Source organism: Ixodes scapularis, unplaced genomic scaffold (genome assembly GCF_016920785.2).
Source record: "Ixodes scapularis isolate PalLabHiFi unplaced genomic scaffold, ASM1692078v2 PGA_scaffold8__174_contigs__length_109621045, whole genome shotgun sequence".
In the NCBI taxonomy this organism is placed as follows: Eukaryota; Metazoa; Arthropoda; class Arachnida; order Ixodida; family Ixodidae; genus Ixodes; species Ixodes scapularis.
The window spans coordinates 66,007,464-66,028,476 of NW_024609883.1; the positions used below are offsets into that span (position 1 = coordinate 66,007,464).

The 21,013-nt window shown below is 46.0% G+C and overlaps 2 protein-coding genes across 2 annotated transcripts in view; one reads left to right on the forward strand and one right to left on the reverse strand.

Annotated features, from left to right (window-relative positions):
* The first annotated feature begins 2,878 nt into the window (after positions 1 to 2,878).
* LOC115331484 (protein aveugle) lies at positions 2,879 to 13,090 on the forward strand. The gene is made up of 5 exons (XM_040222865.1): positions 2,879 to 2,900; positions 3,247 to 3,447; positions 5,436 to 5,502; positions 11,564 to 11,640; positions 12,895 to 13,090. Exons 1-5 carry the CDS (start codon positions 2,879 to 2,881, stop codon positions 12,924 to 12,926), a joined length of 399 nt encoding a protein of 132 aa, XP_040078799.1. The 3' UTR covers positions 12,927 to 13,090.
* LOC8053944 (uncharacterized peptidase C1-like protein F26E4.3) overlaps positions 13,086 to 21,013 on the reverse strand; it is a 50,740-nt gene continuing 42,812 nt past the window's right edge. The window contains exons 9-11 of the mRNA XM_029993589.3: positions 16,235 to 16,358; positions 15,275 to 15,317; positions 13,086 to 14,586 (exon numbers count right to left, since the gene is read on the reverse strand). Of these exons, the coding sequence (XP_029849449.2) occupies positions 14,398 to 14,586; positions 15,275 to 15,317; positions 16,235 to 16,358 (356 nt within the window). The 3' untranslated portion in view covers positions 13,086 to 14,397. The remainder of the gene's footprint in view (positions 14,587 to 15,274; positions 15,318 to 16,234; positions 16,359 to 21,013) is intronic.

Sequence of the window (21,013 nt, forward strand, 5' to 3'; positions counted from 1 at the left end):
TTTTTTTCACAGGACGAGCGCCCGGGCTAAAGGAGCGTGCAATGTACAATGCAAGGGACAGCCGATTCGGAGCACACTACCGCACGCGACGCACGCGCTAGGGCCACGGCAGCCACGCCCACGATAATAACGTCACGTGACACAAAGACAATAAAAATGTATTTATATGCATTAATACTATTTTTATAACTCACAACTTTTGTCAGGCTGCGTTTAAGAAGTTGTCAATAAACAAATGTTGTGACAAAAATGTTTAGTCACGTGACCTTTTACTGTAAAGCTACATTAAAATCGAACGGGTTTATTTTTATTTGTACTTATTTTCAAAGGCACATTATATTCTGTATGTAGTAATGATTTATATTAGTTATTAATAATTAACAAGGTGACGTCACTTCCGTTACGTCACTTCCGGCGTCGGAGGAGTGATTTGCACACAGATGTCACTCCTTCGACGGGCGTCGGAGGAACTGCGGCCAAATAAAATACTGGCTACGCCACTGGTACATTGCGATTGTCGCATAATAAAAATCCCGCCATTGTTTTTTGTTTCTTTTTATGTGGTGGAATTATGTTTATGAATTCATATTTCGTGATATTTCTTGGTTTGTTTTTCGCGCATGTGCTGAATATCCCTTCAGAAAATCTATCAAGCATAATCAAGCCCATTCCAGATAATGCGATTCTGCTTTGCGATTTTAGATCTCATGCGGCAAAAAGTCGGCGGACACAGCATGTGCACTTCAGCTGCCGTCAGCGGCTTATATATATTTTTTACACTATTGTCGCTGCAATTGAAAATGAAGAAATTCGCAAGGATAATCTCACCATGTGAAACGACCTTCGCGCGAGAAACCGCGTACATCCATAACCGAAACCGAAACTTGTAAAACAAGCGAATATTGGAAGATCTGCTTTGTCCTTGGTAGCTTCCCTACGAAACATCAGGTTGCACCTATGCCGTGATGTTTTATTTGTACTGTAATATTATCTATTAATGTTTTAAGTTTATTCTGTTTGTTGTGGCCGAAACCAAAAGAAAGCCCTCATACGAATACGTAGACAAACACGCTGGAAAGATGGCGCTATTCTCCGCCTTATTTGGGCAAGTGTCTTGTGTTTTCAACTGTATGTCTATTAGCTTTTGCAAAGCTTTTGTTGCGAGCGTTGCGAGCCAAGTCGGCCAAGTTGGCCAAGTCCTTGTTGCGAGCGGTCTTGGTGCCATTTCTCGCGTTTCTCGTATCATTTCTTACTGTAGTTACGTCCGTCAGCTTTTCTTATTTTCGCAGCTCCTTTTACGAAAGTAAGTAGACTCGGCTCTCCTACCCATAGACTAGGGTTCTGCTTTTTTCTCCCTTACTAGAGGTCGGCAGAATCTACTCCCGTCGCCCCGACGCCACTCCACGATCTTTTCAGTTGCTGCCCCTGCTGACATGACCGCCTGAAACGAACTGCAGCCATGGCTAAGCATCGACAGCCAGAACCAAGTAAGATATAAAAACTGGCGCGCTACTCCTCACACTTCGCGACGCATCACAAACTTACGGGTTTATGCTTGCGGCCTTATGTGGTGACCTGACTCTCCAGAGTTATATAAAAAATACCAATACTTCTTGTTTTGGTTTTGTAATGTGTACTGCCTACAAAAGCTTCCGATCACACGGCTCAACAGCAGACAGACAGACTGCATTTATCGTGGTTCATGTCGCAACCACGGGATTGTTTTCCATACTGAACAGTCATGGGAGACTCACATTAATAGTAATGCAGTACTTTGATTGTATGAATTTCTATTGTCGAATGCTATCAGATGTCTGCCTATCCCTAAAACAATGTAAAAGCTAGCTGCCTGCGTGATCCGTTTGCTTAATGGACGAGTATAGCCGAAACCTGAGTAAAGTGGTGTTACAAAGCCTGGCCTCGTGTAGTCGTCATTTCACGGCAGTTGCGAGTCTGGCAGAATACGTCATTAGTCGTGGGTTCCTCCTGACGAAATTTGAGATACACGAAAACTTTGCAACAGCTGTGTTTTAAACGCCTTACTGAAGTACTTCTCGCCACTCACATGTCGACCCCTATTGGGTTCGAACCCGACGTGAAAGTTCCACGAAGCATGTATGCACGCATCCCTAACCTGTCCAAAGCTGGAGTCGGCGAATAAGCTACGTTTCAGAGTAATGACACTGCAGCCATTGGATGGACAGATGAATGATGACGGCTGTACCCTTTTTAACGGGTAGTAACTTGTGCCACTTACTCTGTGCTCGAAATTATTGTTGCCAGTCATCCGAAGCTTCATCTATAAATGCAGGAAACACATTTTTTCGTCCTCCGAAATTATTAAACCAGTCTGCAACGTAGGAAAACGACACCGCCCGAAATTTCCGACGCCGTGTCCGAAGCTGGGCAAATAGCAGTTTCGAATAATAACTATCGCCAGTTGCACACCGCTCTGCACTGACACCAAAATGGCGGCACCCACGAAGTAATCGGAGAAAGGAGCCCTGATACTACGATGCCCGAAACTCATCTCCGACCGGTCTGTTTAGTGTCCTGTCCCTCCCATACGTCAAGAGTGGTCCAGAAGCAGTAACAAATGTGGTCACGTAAGCCGGCGTGTCACACTGTTGGATGTCGCTATCTCGGTGGTCAGTGCTGGAACTTCCTGCAAAAGGTATCAGTGAACGTGGCCGCCGCCGTCTTTACAGAGTCCCAATGCCTGGCGGCCAAAGTTTGCATGAACTGTCACACTGGAGAGTGGCCCACAGCAGAAAGGGCATCTACGATCACAGCCTGCAACGACATGAGACTTCTACGACGTCATCAGGCGGGAATCGAGGGGCCGCTTTTTAGGACGCAGTAATCACACCAGTTGGAGATGCGTTACAATCACCATACCGGTACTCTAAGTAGTGGTTCTCAGCCACTGATGTTTCGGGGTCTCCTACCGGATCAACTGAAGCGATCCACGAGAAGGGAGAAGAGGGTATTTGATGATTACGAAAACAAAAGAGTAAATGAGGGAAACTGGATACATGCAAACCAACCATGAGGGGCTTTAAAACAAAGAATGATCAACCCTAGTCACTCGGTGCACACGGTTTGGTCTATTTAGCTTTCTGGGACAGCCAGCATTAACGAAAAAAACGTTTTCCAGTCGGCTCGATTGACGGTCAAGGGCTTTGGGGACCTTTAAAGGGTCCACGGAAGCCCCATTCGAGAACCGCTGCTGCAAGCGTTGCTTAGTTAGTGGCTGTACTCGAATCTTGTCGGTTTCAGCGGCTCCGCCATCTCCGGCGACGCTCGACAAGGAGGCGCAGCGCAAGCGAGCCCGTCCACTCCCCGTTTTCTTCTGGGAGACGGTGCATGTGATGAAGTGGATGAAGCGGCGCTGCGCCGACTACTACATCATGTATGCCCACCTGTTTCTCGAACATGAGATCACCGGTGAGTACCGCTTTGACAGCCACAGAAGGGAAACAGGTTGCACGTCAGGCCCCATGTTTGGCAACAGACAAGGAGATGAAAGAATGATGACTACCCTTGCCGTTGCCCAAGCCAGTTCTAAGTGTGCGCTCCTCTCACGCTTTCCCTGCGTATGTTTTTCGGGCCATCTTTATTCTCCGCTTTCTTCAAAAATCCCACAGTATTGGTACTCTTTACTTTCAGTGTTAAAGGTTTCTGGAGGGGACTTCATTCAGGATTCCCTGAGAAGCGCTTCTAAGCGTACAGTTCTGTTAGGTCACATAAATCTGGATCGAACGAGCAAACTATCCTTTGTTTTGCTTCAAATCGGAGTGTAGTCAAGGACTATACACGTTTCCAAAACAAGCTTCTAGGCCGCCGCCATGTTGCTTATGCTGATCCGGCTGGTGCGACTCTCGCGCCCCGTATCAGCTAGAAATTTTCTGCCACTCTCTTGGACTGTGGAAACCCGCTCAGCGTGGTTCTCCTATGTTTTGCGGTTTCGCATTCAAGGTTTTCCGACCCCTCTGGGAAAGTTTCCACTTAATTTTTCTGATGCATGCTGCATACCCTTTCTTTGTTATCTTCCACTGTGGGAAATAGGGCTAGTAAGTGCCTGCCATTCAAGCGTTTCTGCTCAACATTCACAGGAAACGAAGGAGGGGAGGTATGTCGAATGACCCTCGACGCGATTTTGCGAACAATGACAACTGTTCTCCCCCCTCCCAGAGATAACTCGCATAGAGTCCTTCTTAGTCATAGTCAAGAATAGTTGTTCGGGTCGGAGTCGGAGCACACATTCCTTTGCATTGGTGCTGGTGTGAAAAAAGAGAGCTCTCCCCAATACGTGTCCCAGAACGAAGTCATTTTGGATTCCATCCAATCGTCAAGATGTGTCTGTCGTCGACTGTATTATTTGAAATATTTCTGAAATAAATTATTTTCAGATAATCCTGCATCGTGTGGTACATACAATATATTGTTTGAATGTTAACATGTCGGTGTCCTGTCCATCAGTAATATTGTAATTTGTGAATGTGAAAAATGCATGTCTTTCGGCTATCTTCTGTTGTAAATTTTTTTAGAAAGCTAAGCGCTTTGTCGCTTGACACGCGGCTAATTGGGCAACGCCGTCAAAGCTTGTCGTGAAAAAAAAAACAAAAAAAAACTAACATTCCAGTTGCATTCGTTCTTTCACGCACGTACCCAACAAAACAAATTTACAGTTTTTATTTTTTTTATTTTTTACAAATGTGGTACAATGCTTTCTCAATGTCCTCACGAAAATACATACACCATGAATCGCAAAATGCAGCGAGAAACGACGAGAATCTAGCCGGCAACACTGTTTGAAACTGCGCCTACGCAGGCTGCGCCTGTTGAAATCACAGTCCACTCGGTTAGGGTTAGCAGGGTCGTCGGTGAAGGTCTAGCCTGAAACCCAGAGATTGGGCTCGAAAACGGTTTGTTGCCCCTGGGGTCAAGTGTTTCTTGGAAAGGTGTATAGGACACAAAGGCTGGGAGACCAACAGCACAAGGTCACGATGCACTGTCTGTGCTTGGGTGGATTAGCTGTTGATAACACGTGCAAGCAAAGGGGATGAATGCCACAACATTGCAATTCAAGTGCCACCTTTCAATGGACTGCCGAGGACGCTACGAGCCAATTGTCGCGTGGCAGTCGTGCGAGCGTCATGTGGCAATCGGAAGGGGTTCAGACACAGGCGGGGCGTGGAGTCATGTGTTACATTCACAGCATTGGATTGGCTGGTGTAACTCGTAGCATCTGCTGCGGTTCATTGTGTGGTGAAACAGGGCATAATGTTAAAAATTATAGAAACGAAAGGTGTCTTGAGGTCTCCCAGATATTATGAATAAAAAGCGATTTCCAGTGCTTTTAAGCATTTTTGAAAAAGGTTTGAGGTCCTTTTTTAACGGGCATTGTTCCACATTGTTTCTGTCTGCTCCAGGGAGATCCTTGGTTCGACTCAACGACATCAGCCTGGAAAAAATGGGCATCAAGGACATCAATCATCGGTACGAAGGTGTAGGTTTTGGTTATTAAGTAACACGCAGTGTCGTGGCGACAAGGTGGCTAAAGCGATGTGCCCAGCGAGGAGGGATGAGTCGCACCCTCCATGGCGTCACATGGTTTTTTAAGACTAACCGTCGAACTGAGAGAAGACACAAACAACAAAAAAGAACACACAAGAGCTCTCGTGCATTCCATCTGGTGGTAGGTTAACACCCACCCCCTTCATGTGCCACTACGCCCATTACATATGTGAAGACCCCAATGTTCGCAAGGTTCACGAGTTCTTCTACCATTGAGTGGCTTAGTCAGGGCATCGGCGTAGTTGTCTGATGACTTCACAAACTGTATTATTATCCTTCCTTCTTCATTCTTCCCGCTTAAGAAGAAATGATGCCAGTCAGAATGTTTGCTGCACTTTGATGTCACTTGCTTGTTTGCAACTTGCAAACCTTGTGGCTCAACGACAAACTCCTGGCTCCCTATTTCGTTTAGAAAATTTTGGAGCCACATTAGTATCTGCTTTGCCGCTTGGCACATTGAAAGGCTTCCATCCTGGATAATCCAGTGGACTTCTGTTTCTTGCTGCTCCACAAAATGGTAGCTCCTACCAGCATAAAAATGTACCCTCTAAATGACCACCTGTCATTTCTATCATTTGCCTAATCTGTGTCACAATAGCCTTTCACACAGCCTCCTGTCTTCATGAATGCGAGGGTATAGTTTTTTGTTTGTTGCACATACCTCCAAATGTGCTTTATGCTGTTATGCATCTCGAAGGTGCGATGCTCACTAAATTGACTCATACAAGCGGTTGTGAATGTCAAGTCTGGCCTTGTGCCTCCTGCTAAGTAAAGAAGCGCTCCAACCACTTGTCAGTACTTGGGCTTCAACTCCCTGTCTTCGTTGGTAGTAGCTGATCTCTGAAACTTCATTCCAAGATCAAGCGGTGATGCTGCCCCTTTAGCACTTGTCATCCCAATTGACTCCAAGATTTCTTCAGCGTAAGATGTTTGGTCAAACGTGAGTCCTCCACCTTCATGTCACACAATTCTAATTGACAAACTATGGCTAACCTCTCCGAGTTCCTTACTGTTGAATGTGCATCCAGTGCTTCTCTTGAAGGTCTTGATCTCCTTCGTCCTTTGCTAGAATCGGGAGGTCATCCATGTAGACCCCTGCAGTGATGTTCCCCCCCCCTGCTTAAAGTACACGCATGGATCTGCCATGAACTAAAAAAATTCTCCCGCCTTCAGAAACTTGTCCAGTTCTAGGTTCCGTTCCCGTCCAGGTCGATCCTTACAGGCTCTTCAAGAGATGGACGTTGCTCTTGCAGTCCTCATCCTTTGCAGGTTGTCCCATGTGTGCGGTCTCCTTGAAGGTATGCAGCAGTGATGTCAACCTGATGGATTTTCCAGTCTCTTTCAGCTGCTACTGCTAACAGCATTTGGATAGACTTGAGCTTCATCACCAGCAAGAAGGTCTCCTTCAAGTCAACTCCTGCCTGAGAATAACTGCAGGCAACAAGTTGAGCCCTGTAACGCTTCAGGTCACCATCTTTGTCGAACTTCTTCTTGAATACCCACTTTCATTTGATGACTTGTTGGTTCTTTGGTCCGGGAACTATTTCCCATGTGTCATTCTTCAGACTGTCCAGCTCCTCTTTTATGGCTTATCTCCATTCCTGCACATTAGGCATTGAGAGTGCTTCTTCCAATGCTTAAAGATCTTCCAAGCTGCTTTGTCATGTCAGGTAACAGGCACGAGGGGGTTTCATTGTACCATCATCACCCTTCTCTTCCTCAGGTTAGATCTATTCATCAACAGTGGCTGTTGTCACGTCCACAGCACCATCTCTGCCTTCGTCAGTGATTCGACCTCCAGCCTCTGTCTTGCATGGAAAGCTGTTTTTGTCGAAGGTTACGTCACGACTGACAAAGAACATACGGTTGCACCAGTCCCCGAGTTAATACCCTTTCACTCCCTTAGGGTAACCCACCAGCACACATTTCACTGCCCTTGGGTCGAGCCTTGTCTTCCTGCGCTTGCTGTTGTCAACCATCCATACCTTAACCCCAAATACTCTTAGTGACTCAATGTGACGTCTCTACCTAGTCATACGACTTCGGGAACTACTCCACACTTGTTGTGAATGTGGAATGCAGTGACCGCGAAATCAGCCCACAGTTTTTCTGCGATGCCAGATTCAGTCAGTAGGCACCTCGTTGTGTCCAGCAACGTTCGGTTCATCCTCTTGGCCACCCCATTTTGCTGAGGCGTCCTGGGTACCATCAACTGTCATGAGATACCGTGCTTACCAAGGCATTGGGTGAATTCCCGGCTCACGTATTCACTTCCTATGTCACTGCGTAACACCTTCACTTTCGTATTGTGAAGGTTCTCGGACATTTGTCTGTACTGGTCGAACCTGTCCAGCACTTTATTTTTCGTCTTCATCAGGTACACCACAGTGAATCTGGAGTAGTCATCAATGAACTTAACAAAGTGGTTTGACCCCCCTTCGAGACAGGTGTGACCTTTCCAACTACATCCGAGTGAACCCGCTCCAGTAAAGGCCTCGGCCCTCATTCCACTCGTCTTCGGAAAGCTGCTTTTCTTCAATTTGCCGAGTGCACATGTCGAGCACTTTACGTCTTGACTGCTTTTCCCACTTTGGCAGAGTTTTTCGATAAATTCATGGTGGAGATAACCCAGTCGTCGATGCTGCAAGGCAACGTCTGTCACCCTTGCTAGCTTAACGTTGCAAGCGACTCACTCACAGTATACAATTTACCATCACTCTTTGCTGTGAGAATTAGGTCACCATTTGCTTCACCCGTTTCAACCATTCTGTTGCTGAAAGCTGCATTCAGTCCACATTCCTCAATCTTCCCAACTGACAATAGGTTACCGTCTAAGCTTGGTGCACAGAGGACATCACTAAGCTTGATGACAGTGCCATTACAGTTTTCCGAGAGTTTGATCTCTACTTGTCCTCGCCCAACAACCGTCATGATTTCCTTATTTGCTGCTTCAACAGACAAGTAGCAGGGCTTAAAATTGGTGAATTTGACTCTGTTTGATGTCATGTGGTCAGTTGCTCCACTGTCAAGGTACCAAATGTGTGACCTTGAGGAACTCCCAGCTCTGGCACAGAGCACCTTCTTCGGATTGCTGGAATTGCTTCTTCTCCATGAGCCGCATCCTTCGTCATCAGGGCCCTCCTTGCATTCTTTCGCAATATGCCCACATTTTCTGCACGCAAAACACCAAACCTGTCGTTTCGGTTCGGAGGACCCTGTACCAGTGCCAGTTGCTTCTTTCCTCGAAAAATGTTCTTGCCCATCATATCTGTGGAGCTGACTGCCCTGCATAGTGGGCTTGTTCTTTGTCATGAGGGCCTTGTTTTCTTAACTCTCATTTAGTTTGTCTTCTTCACCTTTGACCTGGCACTTTTCTTCTACCAGCAGCCTTGCTTTCACTTTCTTTGTCATGAGCATTCCTTCATCTTGCTCAAGACTTAGGATAAGTGGTTTGTACACTTCTGGCAAGCCCATCAGCATCACCAGTGCTGCTTCCCTGTCGGTGAAGGTGTATCCTGCCGTTTAAAGCTTCCTTTGTAGGTTCATTATTCTATCAGGTAGTTCTTTTTAGCATCTTGGGTTGTTCCAGGCTCGAAATTAGACTGGTCTAGAACGGTTCGTAAGAACACTAACTTTTTGTTTAGTTAAGATTGGGCCGAAGGCAAAGAGCAGTCTTCGTAGTCTGGTGCCGTTCTGTTGTGAAGTATCTCTGTGCAATCTCTCTGGTGAGGTAACCCTCGTGCGTAGGGTTACCTCGCAGTGGCAATAACTGGAGAAATCGCGAGGAAATACGGCAACCAGATGACCGAGCAGTACCCACGATTTAATGGTGAGCCATGAGGTTATTGCTTCATTTTGGTGATGAAAAAGTCGCTCATCAATAGCATGCGGTAGGCCACACTTTAAATGTATCTCTTCCAGTGTGTTCCAGGCCTCATGAGCTGTCGAGCATTCCCCAGTGTCGTCTAGGTAGGTGTCTTCCTATACTGGGAACTTGAATGTCAAAGCCCTGTTGTTGACCTTCCTCTTGTTGTTCGTCATTTCTCTCCCACCATAGCCAGGCTCGATTCCTTCCCAACAGCATTTCTGGACAAGTGCTGCTCTGTCTCGAATTGCCCACACATGGTAATTTTCGCTTGAGAGTTTTGGTATCTTGAATTCGTCCAACGCCGCCATCGTATCGCTTTGCTTCGTCGAGAGCGATTCGAAGTAGGTGTACCGTGATGGACTTGCATTGGGTTCCCGTCGCACGTCTTGCAACACCCAGCGAAGCAGGAACACACATACTGGTTTGCGACGTCTTCCACAAACCGTCGACGCTGTTCTGCTTAGTTCACTTGTTCTGCAGCACAGCCAAGCTTGTTATCCGCGTTTCCAGTCCCACACCAGTGGCCTAGTTTCTTCTCGTCATCTTCGTCCTAGTTGAGTTGCTCCTCAGGGGACATTAATGCCCCTCACCTCACTGCACCGGCATAGCGTCGTCCTGGGGCCATGACCTGTTAATTATTGAGTAATGCGCAGTGTCGTGGCGTCAAGTGTGGCTAAAGTGACGTGCTGTTGCGACTAGGAGGGGACGATCTCGGGTGCGAAACCAGGAGTCGGGGCTGTGGCTCGCTGATCGCATAGCCCCGAGAAAACAGACCTGGATCGGGATTACTGAAGTAGAACTTTTATGTACAGTGAATGTGCAGGTAGCTGGTCGACAGTTCAGTCGGCATCTTCAGGCTCTCTGAGCCCATGTTATATAGCCCTCTGAGGGCAGAAAAGACCTTTAAGAGAGAGGAGCCTTTGCCGGAGACTCAACCTTCACGTGACGTTCGAGGTGCGGAGACGGCTGATGCAATTGTCCTATGTTCTTTCAGCGAGGTGCAGATGACACAACCCTTAGCCGCTCTTGCCATACTCCAGTGTCTGGTGCAAGGTGTCGACACTCTTGCCGCTCAGACTGAAACACAACATTGACTGACACACACATGTGCATGCAGGTGTTTCTCCTTCCTTGCGAAGACTGGCGGTCCCGATCGTCTTGTGGCTTCCGGAAGTCTTTCTTTTTGTGTTTAGAGCCCTCAGCAAAGGCAACCCACCCGCCTGATGTCTCAGGGTTTTTTCACCCTGGGTAGAGTAGGGTGTTTTCAAGCGGTCTCCCCTTCAGCACTGCCAGAAACACAACAGTGCCCAGCGAGGAAGGATGAGTCGTGCCCTACATGGCATCATATGGTTTTATGAGGACTAACCATCGAACTGAGAGAAGAAACAAACAACGAAAAAAATTAACGGGAGCTCTCGTGTGCTCCATATGATAGTAGGTTAACACACTGTCCAACACACACAAGCCATCTGGTGGTGGCACTTGACACTGGCTAACAGTAGAGAGAGAATGTTTTTAAAGTCGTAGATTGATGCAGCCACTACTAAAACTAAAGGCCGTTGGCTGACTGGCACGATAGGGCTACCACCGTGTTGCCTTTGGTGTTGGGTGTTGTGACAGTGAATAGCTACTTTTGGCAGGCTTTAGATGACGCATGTTCTTTTTTCGAGTTCCAGACTTTGAGTTCCTTCTGTCCAAGAAGGGTGTCTCTTGAAACCACAGTAACTGCTGTCGGATACCTGAGTTAGCCAACACCCGAGTCACGTGGGAAGGGCTTGTGATAACACAGCATGGTCTGATGACCAATCTGCTTGTTATAAGTGTGGTTCCATTACCTCTTGGTTCCTTTTTCTTTTCATTCTGAAGTCTCGCGAGCATGCAGAATGAGAAAGCACATTGAAGATCAGGGATCTAATCTGCAAAGCTACAATACCGATAGAAAAAAAAGTCAGAATTTCGAGTCTGGGCACTGGGAGACACAGAAGCTCCTCAAGATTATAAAAAATGGAGGAAAGTGACCTGGGGAAAATGGGTTTTCTACCCCAAATACTTTTTTTTGCAGAAGCAGAACCATATCTTTCTTTAGTGCCAATTTTGCACCCGTCTTCCTCGCAGCGACGAACTCTGCCGCGAGATCCTCAAGCTCAAGTTGAAGAGCGACATCCTGGAGATGAGGGATCTCGAGAGCAAAGGTGAGGCCCCACCACAGACTGTCACGCTGTCGGACGTCGCGGCGGTCGGTCGTAGAAGTTCCGGCCAATTGTATGAGTGAACGCGAGTGTTGCCGTTGTCGCGGCATCCCAATTTCTGGCTGGAGAGCAACCTGCAGCAGTACGGGTGTCTGCTGCTGCCACACTACCGCACGGATTGCAGCAGACAACGGCGAGACACGTGTACGACTTTATCGGGCGGAAGTCGAAAAACCGCAAAGGAGGGTGCGGTAAACGAGCCAATCTGAGACGCGTTACGGGGCACCATAGGCTTACCTACTTCTGTGCTAGACAGAAACTGCAACCTTATGGTTTCCGTACATGAGTTGGTAGCAGAGGTGGTGGTACCATAAAATCCCAGAGTGTTTAAGAAGCACCAATGTGTAAGCAGCTTCCAAAGGTTGGAACGCTTTATATACTCCCAGAATTTTGTGTGTTAGTGCGCACCCCATGGGACACGACGTGACAACAAATCGTCACTTCATGTAACGTTGGGCTATGGGAAACCATAATGTTACATGGCGTTTACTGTGAGAAGGAGTAGAGGGGGAGATTTGGGCTCAAACCCCTGCCCCCCCCCCCCGGAAAGAAGGAAGGAATGCCTGGCTATGTCTTCTAGACAAACTCCAATGACCCTCCTTAACCCCTTGCCTACTAAGGAATCTAAGGAAGAGCGTTACTCGCACCACCCCTTACAGACTATAAAGCTTGATCATGAGTGTGGCTTGCATTTCTGTTTTGACGCTTATTTAGCACGTTCTCTGGCAGATGGCAAAACCACCCCTGTTGCTCCATTTACCTTGGGTAGTTTGCTTGTTTGTTTTGCTGTTTGACAGAAAGAAAGCGCTTATGCTCGGGCATAGGTGACGACAAGTCCTTTGGCCTTGCCGATTCTTAGGAATCGGACGATAGTTTGATGGGCAGTGACAGGAGTGATGAAAACGATCTGATGATTCCTGCAAGCATTCCGTCAACTTCGGCGTCTGCACGTCATCGGGAATCGGACCAGAAGTCCTCATTTAGAGCAAGGTATGACACCTGGAAGTCGAGGAAACGTTTGTCTTACTTTGATGCAAATTGTCATTCTGAAATAAAATTTTGCTGTATGTTCCTCGAAGAAAAAAAATGAGTAGGCAAGGGGTTAAATATTCCATTTCATGCATTATCCGTCTTTGGAGATAAAGGTTGCTTCCAAGTTTTCTTTTCTTTTTCTGAAACATTGTCTTCTCCTTGCAGGCACTGAATTCTCTACGGTCGGGATGAGTTGAGCTTACGATACTCACGGCCTCCTCAGGAAGGTAATGCTTCTGTGTTTGAAAGACAGACATTTCTGTGTTCCACCGCACCTAATCACATCGAGCATATCTTTTACAATGCGCTTTATCATTATTCCACCAACTCATTTAGGTCAATAAAAAGAAATCCCATCTTGCGAAACTCTTTTTTATTTGTGCTCACAAATGCCACAGATAAAAACAACGTAACTTGTTGTCACAGTAGTCTAGTAGTTAAGATGTATGCCACGACCAATGATTGAAACACAAATCTTTTGTAAAAACTTGCCTCCGTCTTACAATGGCAGTGTTGGAGCACCTCGCACATTGGATGGGGCGGTGAGAAACAAACATGTAAGTGAACAAGCCGAGTGATAGAAATGCTAAATGACAGGACAAGCTACCAACATTAAGCCGATGCACACTCCCGAACAATACCAGTGAAGAGCAGTCTATAAAATATAAAAGGCAAGAACAGCTATAATAATGCAGAATGCTTTTTATGAGAGCCTTATGGGTAATAATCAATATTTTCAGATTACTGTGTGTAAAGGTTGCATAGCATTGATAATGCACGCCCAAGCAAAAAAACTTGCATGTGGATGCATGCGTCTACATACCTGTAAAAAGGTGTAAATGGGGGTATGTCAACACTTACACCGCCTCAATTGATTTGAACTCTGAGCTCTGCTAGATGACACTTAAAAACATCTTGAAGTTGTCGTTTCTAAAAGAAAGCATGCTTCGGCAGTGACCGTGCTCACACGACCAGTGTCTGTATTCGCGGAAGTAGCTTTGCTCATTGAAAGTGGCAGTTTTATTAAGATGGCTGGTGATCTTATGTCGACGTCAGCATATTGCTTATGAATGCAAGGCGTAGCAAAGCCAGTTCCTCTTCCTTTACCTAAGCTTCTCATAACATGAAACTCTTCTAATAACATTGTTCAAAAAGCTGTGAGGGAAGGGGAGCTAAGGAGATTTACGAACAAATGCGGTCCTGGTAAAAGTACGGCAAGGTTCATTTCATTGCACCATAGATATTCAGAATTTCATAAATCGGCATCTTGGCATTAGACCGGTGTGTAGTCCTGTAGATGGACACTGCATAACGCACCTTAAGGACCGTGTGTTTCTGTGACCGAATTTCGTCTTGCAGCAGAGGCACTAGCTCGTCACTCTCTGGGCATCTATACAGCCAGTATGACTGGAACACTGTGAGGCGTAACTGCCTGCAAGGCTCGATTAGATGGGGGACATAATGTCTCCAAAAACGCACGGTCTACTGGCTGCACATTTACGGGAATTTCGGACCGAGCTCGACGAATTCGCCGATTTACTTGGTTCAAGAAATTAATGGCGCAGCGAGATGAATCCTGCCGTCGGTCAAGGGTGAAGCTTCTGCACGAGTTTCTGCACCGCCAAGAAAGCGAGGATGTCGTGCATGTGTCTCCAAGTTTCCGGGAGGTTAGCTGAGTAGCTCGTTGGAGTAGCCCTCTTGCTCACGGTAGCCACCGTAGTTCTGGCGATAGTAGGAGGCGTAGCTGCGTCCCCAGACAGCCAAGACAAAGGACTCAATTTGGCTTTCGTCTTCGCCGCGGACGATGCGGAAGTAGCCATTTTCGCCCCAGCCGCTGCCCCAGGAGTTGGCGCAGAGCTGGGGAGGAGAAATCGGTCATTTACTTCAGAGTGAAGCAGCATTGAGGATCATGGCTAAGTTACTATGGAGTGAAAGTAGTAGCCAGAATGGCAGACGATACTGGAGCGGATCAGTATAAGAAGGTAGGTGAAGAGGAGCCCTTTAGTGGTTCTCCTCTCCTGCGTTCCCTTTGCAAAAGTGGAAAAGATGGGAGCTTAGTGCTAGGAGCTTGCCCTCTCATTCTTATCCTGCAACAGACTACAATAACAATATCTGTCAAGCTTAAAAGTTCATTGGGCCACTAGAGATCAGTGATTATCTTCCTTTATGTTTTTTTTCTAGAGCAGTGTTGTGGTGTCATTTGTGAACAGATAAAGGGTCACATATATTAAGTTTGTTCCTTGTTTGGTGCCATTAAAACAGCCCAGAGCAATCGTAACTGTTCACTTAGCAGCTCATTAATTTCATACATAACTTGCTGTTGACATTAGTGTCGACAATGCAATCAAGACGCCATCCTTCTAGCTTTTCCACAAAATCGTCTCCTTGGGCCCTCGATACGGTGGCATGGATGCAGGTCGGGTCTGTACATTCGCAGAAACATTCTTTAAAGCCATTTGTATCAGACTTGCATATTCGTGACTGCACACTGTGGGACCTGTGCTGCTGAAGTAGTGTTTGTGAAGACGTTCTGACAGATACATACCCAGTACTTCTGAGGCCGGTACTGTGTTCGGTCAACACCCCACCTGCAAGAGAGAAGATGGATTTCACGTCACCCACGGATCATTGGAAGGGTGCATCATACATTGGTCCACCCTTGTGCCCTTAATGTTGCATGTTGCAACCTTAAACCACAGTGCCCGAGCAGTCTGCTTGACAATACAAGGTGCGATTGAAAATTTCGAGACTGATTTTGCGGCATAAAAAGAGAGGGCTGCACGGTGATGCGCACGCAGCAGTCAAAGGCAGGGACCTTCGTGCCTCCCGATTCCAAAGGGTGTCGTTTTGTGAACCTTTGGAGCTGCACTACACAAGTTTTTGTGACCGCATGCAAGAGCACGATGCCGATTTTACCATATGCTGCAAGCCAGAGAGAAAGCGAATGTTTATTCCGCATCAAACACAACAAGTATAAAACGGAGCCCTTTGAAAGGACTCGGCAGGCTTGTGTCAAAAAGCAGTGAATTGTGAGAAGTGCTTTGAGTTCCAGCCACGTTTAAAGAATGGCAGAACTTCGCTGGAAGACGGAGAGAAATGGGCGACCTCCTCCGACCTACTTTGTCTTCGAGCGACGTTCTGTCATTCTTGAAGCATGAATGTAACTTAAAATACTGTGCACAATTCATTGCTTTCTGACATAGCCTGGTGAATCATTTCAAAGGTCTGTGTTTTACATTTGCCGGGTTTGACGCAGAATTGATGTTCATTCTCGCTCTGGTTTGCAGCCTATAGTGAAATTGCCATTGTGCTCATTCATGTGGTCACAAAAGCTTGTGCAGTGCAGATACAAATATTCACAGAATGACATCCTTTGGCATAATGAAACATGTTCGACTGCTGCATGCGCTTCACCGTGCTGCCCTTTCTTTTTACGCTACAAAGTCTCAAAAATTTTTGATCACATCTCCAAAAACCCTGCTTCTATCGGCAATGGAACACTAACCCGAGAATTCGGACGGAGTGCCAGTCGCTCTTCTGGTACTCGGGTGGCAGGTTGTGGGCCAACCGCGTGTGCTTGTAGACGCCGCTGCTGTACAGGAAGAAGTCCTCCTTGACAAGCATCAATGCTGCACGGAATGGAGAGGGAGAAAATGTTCTGTTCGGCAGGCTGCAACTTCGCGATCAGCATTGCCATTACCCTAAAGATCCACCATGTTTTTTGTTCAGCTTTTCTCTTTCTAATGCTCTACTTTGTGTTGTTTACAGTAATGAAAGGGCTTCGCCAAATTGCATCATGAATGATAATCTGCTACACCCTGTGCCAAAATGTCATTTTTGCTAAGAGTTTCACCACACCAGCACCAAAATGGGTTTAAACCAAAGCAAAATATATATATATGTATATATCTTATTATTGGTTGATTCTAATCGGAGAATTAGAAGGAAAGTAAAATGGTACAAATATACAGTATTTCACAGCGTCTCTACTCACTGTATAGTTTGTTTAATGTCAGGCCAGAGCACAGCCGAAGGCTCAAACACAACCACGAACATAAAAAAGTGTGAGTCACAGTACATTCGCTGCACTTGACTGGTTTATTTTTTAGCCAATGAAAGAACACACACGGGGAGATGATGAATGTCATGATGTCGCACTTCGACAATGTGTGATTGGTCCCTTTGGCTTGTAGCGTCGGCTGTAGCGTCAACTTGAAGGCCGACGTACACTTCACGCTTTCCACTCTTGCCCGCCTCCTCCTTTCCTATATCCTCTCCACTTTTTACCTTGCACAGGGGTGGAAGCGCTGCGCCAATTGCGCCACCCTGCGCCAATTCACTTCCCTGCGCCAGCCTGCTCCAAAACGCCAATTTCAACTTTTTTTTTGTGTGTGTTTTTTTTTTTTAAATTTTGCGGAAAACGGTTGGCCACGGGCCACCATGTGGTGTGTACTTTTGCTTAGGTGTCACTGCGGGTGACTCGTACCAACTCGACTGGGGCTCCGAACCATGTGTAATCTCAGGGCGAGGCGTCGATTTTAGTTCATCGAGAGTGCGATGTCGTTTTTTACTACAAAGAGCTTGATATACGAACACATCGGTTTGGTCTCGGGCATAGTTGGTTGGCGCGGTTGGAGCGCGCATGCAGTTGCCCGTGGTCCCGATTTGCCGTGATCGTGGGAGTTGGTGCCTCAGCACCGGTGGGCTACCTTGGCCATTAACATGAGCAGAAGTAAGTGGTCTTTACTAGCTTTACCTGTTATTTGGTAGCCTACCATATTTGGACGCTTAGCCGTGAAGATTCGCGAGCACAGGCACATCCGTTCTCGAGCTTAATTTATCTTGTCAAAACGAAACCAAAACCATCATTGTGTGCGCGAATGTGCACGCTGTCGTGTGTTGTCTCCCGCCGTCAGACCACTGGCGAAAACAATACCCGCGATCTTAAGCGAGTTGGTTAATTGGCAGTGCTACACAGTTTTTTGTTTCTTTCCTTTAGCGTGGAGGAGTGGGGGTGACATCAGAAATGCCGTACAACACTCCCGCGCTGCCGATTCCTGTAGTGAGCGCACCTTAACTTGCTATAGCCACTCTACTCGTACAAGTTTCGGGTATAGGTGTATCTGGTTGGAGGGGGGGGGGGGGGGTTGGGGGTTGGGTATAGTAGAGAGAAGTTGGTGGGCTTTTTGTCACGTAAGAAGGCAGCCTGCCCCGCAGGGATCAGCGCCTGATCAGCTACATCTCATTTTCAGTCTCGTTCAAACTGTCTTCTCTTAAAGCGCTTCTACTGAGTGCACAAGAACTCATAAGCAAGGGTGAGGCAGTTAAGGACATGGACAAGGTGGGGAGTGGACACCTCCTGCTAAGTGATGTGAACTCTAAACTGCCCAAAGTACTCGAGCGCATAAAAGAAATTGACTCTGCTCTTCAAACTGTGAAAAAAAAGGTGAACTTCAGTTGTATTGTAGTGAGTGCGCAGGCGAGCTGGTGGAAATTAACCATTCTGATGTTAGCCTGAGACTGAGGCATTTATTGTAGTGAGTGCGCAGGCGAGCTGGTGGAAATTAACCATTCTGATGTTAGCCTGAGACTGAGGTTCTGTGGTGAAGATTGTGGAGTGTATATAAGCGGGTGACCGAATAAACTTTTCTTTAACTGTGTTAGAGACGTATCGTCGACTGTTCCTTTTTTCTTCTACTTTGAAACTTCCTCTTTTCCTGCCTCAGTCTCAGGCTAACATCAGAATGGTGAACTTCAGTTGTTTCTAAATTACACAGATTCAGCTTAGTCACAACCCTTTTTTTTTTTAACATGGAGCCTGTGGGCTCTTCTAGTCAGTGTTTATGCTGCATATGTATTAGTGGCTGTGATATTTTTAAGACAATATATTTTTCTATCTAAAGTAATATAGATATAGCTTTGTATGTTAACTTGGGTGTAGGGATTACTGTATTTTATGAACACGGATTAAGAACATTTGTATTTAATGAAAACAAGTCAGCAAGGACTGCTTTATTCTGAAACATGTTGTGGTACCTTAATGTTTTTTATGGAGACACGCAATGCACAGCATTTTATGGAGTACATAAGGTTGCGTTGCTCTTCTAGTCGATGCTTAAAGCTGCATATGTACGAGTGACTGTGGTATTCTAAAAATATAAAATACACATTTTATTTTGCATCTGAATTTTTGTCAAATGTCAGTAGCCTTGTATTTTGTTACTAAACTTGATATAGGGCTTTTTAAGCACTGATTGAACATGTGTATTATTTATTAAACAAAAACTGTAGCTAGCGAAGGTAGTTTATCTGACACCTTGCAGTGGTTTAGTTTTCTGGATACATGTTTACAATTGGTCTATTAAGTAGACGGTTTTGTACTGGCGTGGCTCAAGTTAGGCTTTTATTGTCGGGGCCTCCCATATAAAGTCTATCATGACTCTGCCTGCTGCTGGAATGGTTCTCAAAGCCTTTCCTTTGCATAAATTGCCAATATTCCATATTTTAATGCAATAGAAATAGAAAGGTGTGTATGTATGTTGCTTGAAAATTATTCTGGAATGTGCATGCATATATTTTTGCTACATTTTCACATTTAGAAACAACAAATCACTTTTAGATACCTGTTTGACCTCCGTGACCTGCTCCAAAACCCGCTTCTACGGCTACAAAACTTATTTTTGCTGCTCCCGAGCTGCTCTAAAGCGAGCCTTTTACTGCTCCAAAACTGCTCCAAAGTGGGACTTCTGCCGCTCCCAGCCCTGATACAAAAGGCTCTAGCCCGCTTCCACCCCTGCTTGCACCAACTTGGCTCCCCTTGCAGCTTAGGGGAGGGTAACGCTAAGAGGATTCTCTTCCCTGCAGAAAGGCGAGGTTGTACGTCGGCTTTCAAGTTGAAACTAAGTATGGAGATCGCTTGTCAGCTGCTCTGGCAGGTTGATGTGCTGGCCGGTTGATCGCCGACATCGTCTAAATGTCCAGACGCTGTCGCGGTGTCAGGAACAGTAAGTCGCGAGAAAAAGTACTATGACGGCTAGTGTAACTAGACAGAACTAGGGCCTTGTACTCCTGGTGCAATCAGCTGGTTATCATGTCTGCCATCGTAGTCGCGTCAACCGTCACCGCCCCTCACCAGCGTGTACACGTCGAGCTTCACCGCTTCGCACCGGAGTGCTAGGAGCAGCGGCTGACCTGGGGGAGCGCCTGCATTAGTGCGATAGGCACGCAAATTATGCACAGGATTACTTCCAGGTCAACGTTCCTTGTCTTCATTATAGGTTAATCTACTATAATTTAAAAAAGACTCGGCAGGAAAAAGGAGAGAAGGAAAAAACATGGGTTGATATTTGAATAAATGTGATAGTTAAGGTTGATACAAACGACTGTCAATTGAAACAGCGGCGAACTCGTTCCAACGCCGCTAAAGAGCAATGTCGCCTTACACGGAAACGTCTTTTGGCCTGCCACACCAAAACCTAAAGCCACCCTTAAACAAGTCAATTATTAAGTTATGGTAACAGGATTGGGACACACAGATGGATAGCAAACTTTACATTATTAAGCCCAACTTAGAAGTGTGGGAGAGTTCCTCCCATAAGGACCGCCGTTCGGAAGTTCTTCTGTGCCGCTTGAGAATTTGTCATTCTCGATTGACTCACCTGCGCTTGCTCTGCAGTGAAGATGTAAAGCTCTGTGAAAAGTGTGGGAAAATGTTAACTGTCCTTCACATCCTGTGGAATTGTAGATTTTTCGATCATCAACGTCGAGGATATTTTCCACAACTTTTCAGAAACCACCTTCCATTTCATCCTTATTTTTAGCTTGGTGATAGACCTTTGGTACCATTTGCTCGCATTTTAAGTGTCCTACATGCAATTGGCTTTTTGCACCTGATATAGAAGATTAGATGTAAATGCTAGGCTCCTTAAATCAACTTTCTTGGCGCAATATGGCCATAGTCGCTCTTGCACCTTTAAACCCCAATCATCATCAGCAGTGTCACCTTCGCAGCTCAAGTGTAGACTTCCATAGTATGTGTGGGTGATTGTTTATGAAATTATAGTTTTTAGTTTGATAGGTTCATAAGACTTGGGGGAATTATTTGTATGAATAGATGTATTAGCGGATATGTTGGTTCCTGCTGGCATTTTACAGAAATTATATTTTTCAGATTAAGTAAACTACCGAGTGTAAAATGGGGTGGAAAGAGAGACTTTATTTTAATTGAGGTGTTGCGCTGTAATTAATTTTTCAGCCATTTACTATACCCATTGTAAATGGAATC